Consider the following 12,634-nt stretch of genomic DNA (forward strand, 5'->3'; position numbering starts at 1 on the left):
TCCTGCACTAAGGCCAGCACTCCCCGAATCAGCTCCATCTAATCCTGCACTAAGGCCAGCACTCCCCGAATCAGCTCCATCTAACTGTGAGGGATGAGTCCTTACAGCAGGGGTCTGCATTACACTGTAGCAGGCTCATGGTCTTCGTGTGGACATCACTAATGAGAGTCAAAACAGCCACGTGTCCAGGTGCTCCATGGGCAACACGAGGAAAGCGGCAGCCTTCTCCCGAGACACGCCCCAAGAACTGGCACTGGCAGGAAAATAAGGAGCCTGGATGGACAGATGGGACACACCTTGGCTGTGCTGGTCTGAGAATCCAAGTGGGAGTCTCTCCTGTTCTGCTTCCTCGGGCCTCAGGTGGTGGCTGTGTGACTTGTCCTCCTTGAGTTGGAAATCGAGGGAAGAATTCAACACACCTGCTTCGTGCCTGGGGTCTTCTTCCAGTCCTGTGTGTAAACTTGTCGAGTTCTCCTAAAGGACCACACAGGACAGGTGAGTCAGTGAGCCCCATCACCCTGTTCTGCTACTACTCTTGAGACATTTCCTGCTGTGCTCGGAGCAAAATATAAACCCAGCTAGATTCATACGCCACACAACTGACCCTGGTACAGACATGGCACAGTACTTCTTCCCGTCCACCAGTGTCCTGGCAGGATCCCAGGACCCACAGAAGCAGTGGCCTGAGAACAGCATGCACAAGAGGCCATGGCAGCAATAGAAGCCATCCTACCCATGGGCATTCATTCCATCGCAGTGGTGTCTGTAGTATCTAACGGGCTTCCTCTACTGTCCATCGTTGGCATCTCTCCTCCTTAGAGTTCAGCTGTCTCCCCACCCCCAGCATCCTTTATCCAGTCTCATATCTTAAGCCTAGGCCTCTCCTAAACTCTGCACTTCTGTGATCTGACACCCAGTAATGACGATGCTGATGCCTAGCATTCAGAGCACTGGCCCAAGTCTGTTCCAGGTAGCATGGAGGTCGTTCTGGCAGTCATTTCATGCCCTGATCAGAGCTCTCCTAAAGGCTACTCTCCACTCACATCCTGAGATTAGCCTGTCCATAAATTCAGCTCACCACTTCAATTGTGGGGGCCAGCCAGGAAAGCTAAGTCTGGGCTGGTCATCCAAAGAAAGTTCTTCCAACCATTATCACCTGGGACTCTGGCCATCGATAAATTTAAATGGAGTCTGGAGTCTCAATAGCTTACTTACCCTGAGACAATGCCTGGCAGGCATTATCAGACCCTCACCCAAGAGCAGACCATTCAAAGGAAATTCCTGGCATTCCAAGCACTGTAGATAGGATCACCTGCCAGCACTTCACTAGGACACACCTAGAGAGATGTCAGCCAACCAGGGGTCCTTACCTCAGAGACCCCCCCTCACCCCCACCCACCTTTACTACTATAAAAACCCAATTCTAATTGCGCTCAGGGCTCTCAGGATATTCCAATATGTTGGACATGCGGAAAGACTGAGTTTGCAAACTTGATTAAAATAAAGGCTTTTTGCTTTTATATATGGGACTCTGTCTCTTTTGCTGGCTTCTGTGGGACCCACAGATTTGGACATAACACAATCACTTTTGACATCAGGTCCTATTCCTGTGTCAGCCTCAGTCTCAAATCAGTGTCTCCCTGAAGCCGATCCCCATGTCTCTCAGGAGAACCTGCTCTGGCCTGAGGTCTCTGCTGACTGCCCCCGGGTGCTGTGACTGACACTTCTCTGCTTCAGACCTACCATGAGCCACATGGAGGTAGGATAGGCCTCCACACTTCCTCATTCCAACTTCTATGGCATCCTCTCTGCCTCTCAACATCCCTCTCAGAGCCCGATTCTGGACTTGTTCAGATGTGGGGCAAGGATACAGTCCCTACAAAAAGGAAGAGGCAACCCAAGTGGATCTCTAGTTGCCGCCAAGTCCCTAGCCCTAAGTACAGGCTCTGCCCTTGCAGGTTCAGAGCACTCTCTTCAGCACAGAACGGATGGATCCGCATATACGGAAAATGTAGCCACTGAACCCATTTCCTCAAAACTACCTTTCAAAACAAGACTTATATTCTTATTGCTAGAGAAATAAGGATCGTGAAACTGACAACAAGAAGATGTGGGACAGTGCTATCTCACTGAGGGTAAACAAGGGATAAGCAATGGGAGTCAGAAGGGTGGAGTCACCGAGGATCCTTGGCCCATTCCAAACAAAGAGATGGTCGGGCCCAACAAGCAAAAGCATGAAAGCAAACACCTCCATCAGGGCACAAAGGCGAACAGTGCTGGGAATTATTCAACTAGAGAAAAGAGCAAAGACAACAGAAGCAAAATGGGCAAAGAGAAGGAATAAAGAAAGCCACAACGAATGGAATAGTAGTTGAAAAGCAAGTGAAAAGACATCAGCTTCAGGAAGAACGAAAGACACGAACACACAAGGGACGGAGCATGCACACTCTGGTGATGTCCACTCTGCAGCTGTGGTGAGACCAGTCAGGAAAACTGCAGAGGGCTGTCGTCTGTGAACATTTACATACACCCGCAAGCATTTTTTTTTTAATTAGACATAGAACCCATCATTTCTAGCTCTACACCCTCCTGACACACACTTTTAAGAAAAATGTTATTCATAAACTTATGAAAAGCAGAAGCAGAGAAGAGCGTGAATCAATGTCCACCCGCTGCTGGCAGGTGGAGATCCTGCAGTCGGGACTCCCAGGAAAGAACCAGGGGCAGGATGGACGCTCGTGGTGGACGCAAAGGCCTCAGACTGGGACAGGCAGGCCCAGGGCAGATCCCACCAAGTGGATAGCACTCTCTCCCTGAACACACCAGGGTCCCCAGGCATAGAAGCAGAAACTGGCAAAGTGAGAAAAACAAGACAAAACCCTACCCAGAAAATAGAATCCAAACAGCTATAAGTTAAATGAGAAAACATAAGAACATTGGTCTTTGTTCTCAGAGTCAATCATGAAGCTGACAAGAGCTACGGATGACAGAAAACACAGGCCAATGAACAGTTCAACCAGACTGAACACCCACGAGAGGAGAGCCGAGATTCAGAGACCTCGCCTTGCATCTAGCATGAAAAAAGGGTACGTGTAGGGGGTGAGGTTCTCAAGCCCGTAGGATTAATGAGAGTCACAGGATGCAGCCACATAGTGGGATATAAGATGTAGCACAGGGGAGCTCTGTCATTTACCAGAGCAGGGAGAAACCAGTTATTACAGACATTTGGGCAAAAGGGATTTCAAGGGCTGGAAAAAACCTGTCATAGGTTGAAGTGTGACTCCCTCCCAAGAGAGAGTCACACGCTATAAAGAGTCCTATCTCCAGGCCGCAGGATAGGGCTGTTTAAGATGGGGGGTTTCAAGGGGTTACTAAAATAAAACATCAGAGCGGACATAATCCATGCCGACTGCATCTTTACAAGGAGACGTGAGCAAGGGCCCAGAGATATAACCTGGTTTATACTGAGCACTTGTCTAACATACACAAGTCCTGGGTTTGATCCCCAGCACCGCATAAAACTGTGATGGTGCGCACCTGTAATCCTAACACTTGGGAGACAAGGACAAGAAAATCAAAAGACGAAGAGATGATCAATGAGATCAGGACAGACAGACACACACACACACAAGAACTAGGAAAACTTCATTTGCACGTCAAGAAGCAGCATCCCACGGAGGACTAAGCTGTAGCACTTTGATCTTGGACGTTATCTGTTCTTTAAGTCCCGAGTCCGTGACTGTCACAGCAGCTTCAAGCCAATGAACACAGCATCACAGAGAGCAACCACTCACGGCCATCACCCCGAGAGCTGGCGCCAGAGGAGGCAGAGCATGCCTACAGCCAGGGCAGCGCTGCGCTGAAGACTACACTGCCCAGTACGGCAGGCGCTAGGGTGGCTGGAACAGCTGGGAATAACCATCAGGTGACCTCAGTGCACAGTCGCATGCAAATGTGCAGCAGCTGTGTGTTGAAGGCCATTGCGCAATCTGCAGTCAGGGCAGGCTCCATGAGTCCAGGAAGCAGTTTGGATAGTGCTACTCCAGAGGATCAAAATAACAGAAATAAGCACGGCGACAGTTGAAGAACAAAGACTAATGAAGATACTTAACACATAACTAAAGACAAACAGTCAAATGGGACGGCAAGATGGCCCAGCAGGTGGGGATGCTTGCTGCCAAGCTTGGGACAACCTGATTTCTATCTAGGGGACCCACATGCTGAGAGGGAGCAAATTGTTCTCTGACCTCCACAGACAGGCTGTGGCGCACACCCACGTACACACATACACACTGAATAAACACGTTTTTTAAAAACCCAACGACTTAGCCTCACCCCTGTCAGTATGTCCAGTCGAAGCTGACAGGTGTGCAGGGCGGCAAAGGAAGCCTCAGTGAGAGCTGGGAAATGAGCAGCGCTGCAAGCAAGCAGGACTAGGAGGAGGGACACAGCCTCAGACAGGCCAGGACGCACACGAGAGAGAGGTTAAAGGTGTTTTGAAGACAGAAAATCAAGTTCCCCTGAGTGAGGAGTCAACAAAGACAGAACAGATTTTATGAGGTGGAAGACAGCCAACTTCTAATGTAAAGACAAATGACGCTCAGCGTCCTCTCAGAGTAAAACACACAGCCTGTCACCTGCGGCTGCTCAAGCTGAAGATCAAGTGGATCGGGTTGCTCCTTTCTTTCTGGGCCAAATGTCTCTTCTGGGAATATACAGGATGAACTAGAGAGAGAAGACATGTAGAAAAGCTTTAGTGTGCTGGGCATGGGGGCACATACCTTGAATTCCAGCACTCAGGAGGCAGAGGCAGGCAAGTCTCTGTGAGTGCAAGACCAGCCTGGTGTACACAGTGAACTCCAGGACAACCAGGGCTACACAGTGAGACCCTTTCTCAAAACCAAAACCAACAAAAATAAATAAAATAGCAAAGCTTTGAGGGCTAGAGAGAGGGCTCAGTGGTTAAAAGCACTGGTTGCTCTTGCAAAGAGCCTTAGTTCAATTCCCAGCACCCACATGGTGGCTCAAAGGGGTCCGTAGCTCCAGTTCTGGGGGAGCCAACATGTTCTTCTGACTTCCATGAGCACGTGGTACACATACATATATGCAGACAAAACATTCATACACATAAAATAAAAAAACATTAAAAAGGTTAAAAAAAAATAAGAGCTTTAGTGCACCCCTTTCTTGCCCACGCTGTTCCTGGGCCCAACCACACAGAGGTAAGAATTGGCATTAAGGCCGGGCGGTGGTGGCGCACACCTTTAATTCCAGCACTCGGGAGGCAGAGGCAGGTGGATCTGTGAGTTCGAGACCAGCCTGGTCTACAGAGCTAGTTCCAGGACAGGCTCCAAAGCCACAGAGAAACTCTGTCTCGAAAAAAAAAAAAAAAAAGGAATTGGCATTAAGGCCCAGATGATGCTAGGCCTATATGCTGTTTAGCCAGTACTATATAACACAGGGGCATGGGACTGGATCACAGGGACACACGCTGGCTCTCCTGGGCTTGACATGGTGGTACACACCTTTAATTCCAATATTAGGGAAACAGAGGCAGGTGGACTCTGAGTTCCACGCCAGTCAAGGCAATAAAAACAAAAACAAAATAAAATAAAAACAACAAAAAGCCCAGCTTTACTGTACTCCATTAGTATGAGATCACAAACGGAAGAAGAGCAAACGTAGCCCAAGACACCCCACATCTCAGAAGGCTACTCAATGGGAACAATGTCTCCATTACCTGATCTCCCCACACTCCAGAGAATCCTCCCTGGTCTCCTGCAGCCGTTGCTGGAACAAAGTCAGGTCTTCTTGGTATGTCTTCTCAGCATCCCTCAACTTCTTCTCAAAATAGACGCGCAGGTGCTCCAGCTCCGACTCGTGCTGGGCTCTCTCCTGCTGCTGCTGCTGAGCGAAGTCTGCCCGCAGGTGCTCCAGCTCCTCCAGGTGAGCGTCTCGGGCCAGCGGCGGCTCCCATGACCCTTCGGCAGGAGGAAGCAAATAATCACGCGGGAAAGCCAGGTCCCTGAGCAGACTCTGAGAAGGGCCTACCCCTCCTGACTGTGAGTAGGTAAGAGCCTCCTGCCTCGGGGTCACTCAGCATCTCAGCAACCCCTTAGAAAGCTGAGCACCTGGGAAGCAGGGCAACTGGTTGTGGAAAGAAACATGGTCCTGGCAACAGAGAACTGTATCCTGTCATCTCAGTGACTCTAGAAACAGGTTTGGAGCAAGGCGCAGCTGCTGACCCCTGGACGTGAGATGAGGGAGTTCCTGAGCGGAGAACACAGACACAGCACCCCAAACTTTCTTTGAGCTTTTATTTGAGGCTATCAAAGTGATCATTTTCTGCACAGCAACACAAAACACATGTAAGCTTGCAACCCAGCGAATGCTACCGACTGGTGTGTGGAATATTATGGAATATTACTTTAACTATGTAAAGGTGTGTTACATTTGTTTATGCTGCATTTGCTTAACTCTATAAAGGTGTGTTGCTTTTGTTTATGCTGCATATGTTTAACTATGTAACGATGTGTTGTTGTTTCACCTTGATTGCCTAAGGTATCTGATTAGTCTAATAAAGAGTTGACTGTCCAATAGCTGGGCAGTAGCAGGATAGGTGGGGCTGGAGGGCAGAGAAAATAAGTAGGAGGATTCTAGGCTTGGGAGAAGAAAAAGGGAGAAAGAGAGATCGATCCCTAAAGGCCAGTCAGGCAGCTGCCAGCCAGCAGACATGGAGTAGGAATTACAAAAAGAGAGGTAAAAAGCCTGGAGGCTAAACAGAGATGAAGAGAAACAGGCTAAGTTAAAAGAGCTAGCAAGAAACAAGAATAAGACAAGGCTGAACATTCATAAGTAATAATTCCCCTTGTCATGATTTGGGAGCTGGTTGGTGGCCTGAAAGAAAGTCTGCTACAAACTAAGGCAACCACTAACAAACAATGTAGATTGACTAGTGACATCCCCAAAGGTTTTATATCAAAGTTTCCTGAAGATGAAGTTCCACAGAGGACCACACTAGTCCTAGTCAGCCTACCTCTTCTCTAGTCTCTACTAACAGAAGGACCCTGCTGTTGCATCACCCAATAGCACTGCCAAGTACGGCTGACACATGGACACTGTACACCCGAAGAACCTATACCATTGGAGGCACAGTCATGTGATCACCACTCAGCTGATACACTGAGGGACAAAAAGAAAAAATGAAACCTCTCTAATGTACAAATTTCCTTTCCTTTTTTAAGGATTTATCTTTACTTTAAGTCTATTCGTGTTTGTCTGCCCATATGTATGGGCAAGCAGTGCCCATAAAGGCCAGAAGAGGGCATCAGATTCCCCAGAACTAGAGTTATACATGGTTGTGAACCTGCCATAAATAAAGGTGCTGGGTACCAAGTGTGTGTCGTCTACAAGAGCAGCAAATACATTCTGATGTCAAAATTTTTTATTTGTATACAAAACATATATCATTTTCAAGATGCACAAGCCATGCCTTTAATCCCAGCACATGGGAGGCAGAGATAGGTGGATCTCCATGAGTTCGAGACCAGCCTGGTCTACAAGGACAAACTCCAAAGTTACAGAGAAACCCTGTCTCGAAAAACCAAAATAAGATGTACAAGCAAGTTTACAAGTTTGCATTTCTCCTCCTTCTCTCTCTCTCTCTCTCTCTCTCTCTCTCTCTCTCTCTCTCTCTCTCTCAATATGGTTCAATCAGAAATCAATTTCAGGGCTGGGATTTGATCAGTGAGTGATGCAGCCCTTGCTAAGAATGTACACGGCCTTAGGTTCTAATACTCCACTTCAAAATGAATGAATGCATAGATAAATAAAAGAATAAATGAAAATCTTCACAGCTTAGCTTTTAAGGACACCCCACAAAATGCCTCACCATTCACTTCCTCTCTGTTGGTTTTCATAGACTCGAGCTGGGACCACAGGTGTCTGATTTCTTCTTGGGACTGAGCCTTCAGGTCTTCATAGGACGCCTGAAGAGTCTCTAACTGAAGAAGAAAAACGTCCCATGAGACCCAAAGGAGACGGACAGGCAGCACGTGTGAGGCTCTGTGTTACTGTTCCTGTCTCTGAAACTACTGAAAACTTGGAGTGAAAGCATGAGATACACAGAGAATAAGAGCTCAGATCCTGAGCCTACAGCTCAAACGGCAGCGCAGTGTTAACTTCAACCAAACAAGGCCAAGGTTAAAGGGCAGCAGCGGTGCACACACTGCTGTCCCAACTACTAAAGAATCTGAGGCAGAAAAGACTGCTTGAGCCCAGCACTTCAGGGCCAGCCTGGCCAACAAAGCAACACTGTTTCAAAAATAAAAATTAAAGTAAGTTTGTTCACAAAGCAGCCTTAACCTGGGCCATACCCTGGGAAAAACATGCCTCCTGCCTACTGACCTGGACTAGGGTTGTGTGTTTCTATATCACATACCCAATGTGTGCTCACTTCAAGTCATAGGTCCCCACTTAGAGCCGACAGGGTCACTTTTAAACTACTCGTGGAACTCCAAGGCAAGCATTCCAATGGGTTCCACTCCATGTTTACCTAGGGGAGTCTAAGAAAACAGCATGAACCACAATACCTACTATACACAAATAAGGAGGCTCCCCCATTTCACATTAATGAAACAAAAAAAGATGTCACCAGGACCAAGGCCAAAGTGGAGCCCTGGTTCAGGCTGCTATGCACCTCTATGTTTCCACACAAAGGCCTCCACTTCTAGCAGCCTCACCAGCAGAAGGATCTGCCAATTCACCCATGAGAGAAGAAAACAACTAATGATTGAGACTGCCGTTGACACCATGGACTCCGGATCCATGACTCAGAACATTACAACGGGATCTGACCAGAAAGCTTCCTTCCTGGGACCTGGCTTTCATAGTCCCTGTAGGTGCCACACAAGCTCCCCAAGTGGGGAAACAACCAGCAACCTGACGCAAATGTGACACCTATGAGCCTCAAGAACGACCAGCCCTGCAAGGTGCTCCTGAGGTGCAATAGCGGCACCCACAGTTCAGTGGTAACCAACAGCTCTCCAACCAAATGTCAACAGGAGGGAAATCCTGCCTGGGACTAGAAACCTAGCCAACTACCTGCAGCTAGTGAGGGCATGGATTTGGGAGGAAAACCTACTACCATCACTTGACAAGGCCAGCATAATTCCCAACTGTATTCTAAATACTTACATGTATATGCATACCTAAGTGTATCTCTCAGCCCCCCTCCCCATTCAAAGAAGCTTCTCCTTGCAGCAGAGACCTCTGAGAAGGCTCTTCCCAAATTCCTGTCTGACTTGTAGTATTTCACTAGGAAAAAGGCTTGAATATATAAGCACAAGAAATGGTTTTGGTTACCCTGCTTTTAGAAACATTTTGCTTATTGACGTATAGTCAGAGAATGTAGCTTTATGTTTCTAGTAATCAGAATTTTTACATCAGGAACCTGTGTAAAGAACAATATATTTCAGCTGGGCGGTGGTGGTGCACGCCTTTAATCCCAGGACTTGGGAGGCAGAGGCAGGTGGATCTCTGAGTTCGAGACCAGCCTGGTCTACAGAGCTAGTTCCAGGACAGGCTCTAAAAAACCCTGTCTCGAAAAACCAAAAAAACAAAACAAAACAACAAAAAAAAAAGAATAGTATATTTCTGAATTCAAGATTGAACATTATTTCATGGGCCTGGCAGATTCTATGCCTTATGTACTTTATGTCTCAACAGATTCAGGACTTAGGTTCAGTAGATATCAAAATATGAAGTGGACCAACTCCAAACCTTTCTAGAACTTCTCTAATAAACCAAAGAATCGGGGTAGAAAACTGGCTTAGTATACAAAAGATCAGCTATTCAAGCCCGGGTCCAGATCCACAGCATCCATGTAAAAAGCTGGGCGGACTGTCAGCCTCAGCGCCATCTTCCTCGAAACTCCTGCAGCAAGAGAGTGAACAGGAGCAGGAAGCAGACGCGTAGGCGGAAGCACAAAGAAGAAAGATGAGGCAGAGGTCCAAGTGAACCAGGGTACTGTGCACCCACGAAGGCTGAAGGAGCAGAAGTAAGGGATGCTGAGGGCTGGGACGCTGGGACGAGATGTTGAACTGTGTGCTACCGTCGGTATAAGTCTCAGTGAACCTGGAACACCACCATCTGCTCGCAGAGACCACCTGAGAGACTTGACTGCTTTCACTGCAGCCCCTCTGGCCCTCTGCCATTCTGGACCAACTCTGTTCTCACCTGTGGCCGAGAGTACTCATGTACAAAAACTCATCTTTCTGTCTCAGCTGAAAAACAACAACAACAGCAGGCTGGGTATAACACCAGTACTGTAACACCACTAAACCAGCGCTAGAGTAACAGAGACAGGAGGAGTCTAAGTTTGCCAGCCGGGCAGTCTAGCCAATCAATGAGCTCAAGAGTCAGTGAGAAATCCTGTCTCAGAAGACGGAGTGCAAAAGAGGGGACGCCTGACACCAACCTCCGTGTGCACGAGCATAGCCACACACACCCACGCCCGCACCCACAAATGCCCAAACACGCATACCCCATCCCCATATCAATCAAACAAACAAAAAGACGTTACGTTTTTGCCTACCTCCAACTCTTTTTCTTTCTCCTTTTCTCTGAACTTCACCTCTAAATCTTGTAAATACTGGCAGTGCTCCGACTGCAGGTCTTCCTGTAATTTCTTGACAGCTGCCTGGTGCTGGGTCTCCAGGTTCTTCAGGGAAACTAGAAAGCAGCACAGAGGAAACCTAGCTTATGATGAGATGGTGTTCGCTTCTCCAGCAGCACTTCTGAACGGCATTTCATATCAGAGCCACAATTCCCATGCAGAGCACTGTGCCCACCACATTCCATCCTGGGCACCCGGGGGTGTCTGGACAGGGGTATATACCAACGGCAAAAACAGAGAGGCAAAGCTGAGCAGGCTCCACCTGGACACCACAGCAGGAGCCAGCTCATTCCTCCCGTGGAGGGAAAGGAGATGAACACAGACACAGACAAGAAATACCATCTCAACTCACAAGAATCACCATGCTACATAACATCTGGAGTAGCAAGAGTGAGCGGCCACCATACTACTGCTTCAGTAATAATTTAGTAATTGAATATGTAAGAGGGATCTATGAAACAGAGGCTGGGCAGTTGGCTAACAGCCACAGCACCTCCTGGGCACTCATGACCGCGGATGTCCTCAGCAGCGTGCGCTGGAAAGCAAAGGTGGGAAAGGCAAGTCCACCTGCAATGGTGTTCACTCTGGCCTCATGGCAGACCCTCAGCCCCCCAGACATGCTCACTTTAATCAGGGGCTCACCTTCAGCTTCGTGCTTGGCTTGAAAAATCTTCTCCAACTCAGCCCTCTGTTCTGCTAATTCTTTCTGAAACTGGTTTTGCAAGCCCTCCATTTCCGACTGGTGTTTAGCGGACAACTCTTTGCGGAGATTTTCCAAACACAACTCTCTTTCAGATTCCCAGTCTTGCTTCAGAGTCTAATTTAAAAGAAACCGTAGATTGTGGTACAACACAACCAACCTCTGCACGTGAGGTATCTCACAGACTCAAAGGCTCTCGAAACCATCTTCGTACACGGGGTCAATGGCAACCTGGCCAGCACCTCGGTACATCCGCCACATTCACACTGCTGGCTACGTTCACCTCTCCCCACCAGACTAAGCCCATAAAAACGGGAAGGGTCCAGAACACTATGTAAAAGGGCAGCTGAGAAGCCTCACATTTCAGGAATCAGCACAAACAGCAAAACAAGTCTGCTAAGGCACAGATAAAGGAACTGACTTGCTACCAGCACATTCCAATTCCCTCGGACTGATGCTGTCTGCATCAAGGCGGGGCAGATCAGTGGAATGAGAAGAAGGTAAGATAGTACACGCACAGACTGTATCTCCAGCCCTCTACACACCTCTACCATCTGGACGTTCTTCTCCATTTCTGAACGCAATTTTTCCTTCAGTTCAGCTGCAAGACAAACGGAACAACTGCTCAGACCAGAGTCTCAACCTTCATGATTTCATTACCCAGGAGACATGGAGCTCTATCCACTATCCACTTGTGGGAGTTGCCATTGCACACTGAACAAGACTACAGACGATGGTTAGTTTAAGTAAAAAACGTATTCACATGAAAATAAAGAATATTGAAATTCCCAGGCACTCAGGCTCTCCTATGAGTACGGCTGAACATCAGCGGCAGGGGTACCATCACCGACACCCCCAAGCCATGCGAACCTCCAGACAAGAGAAAGACAGGTGCTTTAGTTAATGTGCCCACTGTGGCAGGGTCAAGGTAAAGGACTGGATATTAAGACATGAGAAACTGTCCTATGGTCCCACAGCTGCCAACTCAAGCAGACAGGTTCCAGCTGTGTCTCGGGAGCTGCTGAGCCTTCCAGGGAGAGCCCGCTATAAAGGGCAGGGAAGGACAAGACTGAAGAAACTAAGCAGCGGCATGAAGCATGGGGCAGGACAAGGTGGCAGCAGACAAGTCTAAACGTCACTGAAGTGCTGGGATCCATCCTTCAAGAGCAAGGTGCTATACACCCCAGAATGCCACTAAGTCCTTTCCTTTCCTTTCCTTTCCTTTCCTTTCCCCTTTCCTTTCCTTTCCTTTCCTTTCC

General features: G+C 48.1%; 1 protein-coding gene across 4 annotated transcripts in view; it reads right to left on the reverse strand.

The window, feature by feature from the left end:
- The window catches only part of Pcnt (pericentrin), an 84,144-nt gene that overhangs the window by 64,002 nt on the left and 7,508 nt on the right, over window positions 1-12,634 (reverse strand). For 3 of the 4 annotated variants that reach the window (XM_026785489.1, XM_013351196.2, XM_013351195.2), the window contains exons 5-11: window positions 11,921-11,976; window positions 11,318-11,492; window positions 10,595-10,731; window positions 7,892-8,003; window positions 5,741-5,981; window positions 4,638-4,725; window positions 297-474 (exon numbers count right to left, since the gene is read on the reverse strand). In XM_026785489.1, coding sequence (XP_026641290.1) covers window positions 297-474; window positions 4,638-4,725; window positions 5,741-5,981; window positions 7,892-8,003; window positions 10,595-10,731; window positions 11,318-11,492; window positions 11,921-11,976 — 987 coding nt within the window. Of the gene's footprint in view, window positions 1-296; window positions 475-1,743; window positions 1,822-4,637; window positions 4,726-5,740; window positions 5,982-7,891; window positions 8,004-10,594; window positions 10,732-11,317; window positions 11,493-11,920; window positions 11,977-12,634 lie in introns of those variants that run through there. The other variant, XM_026785490.1, reaches the window with a different exon arrangement.

Source organism: Microtus ochrogaster, linkage group LG2 (assembly GCF_000317375.1).
Source record: "Microtus ochrogaster isolate Prairie Vole_2 linkage group LG2, MicOch1.0, whole genome shotgun sequence".
Lineage (NCBI taxonomy): Eukaryota > Metazoa > Chordata > Mammalia > Rodentia > Cricetidae > Microtus > Microtus ochrogaster.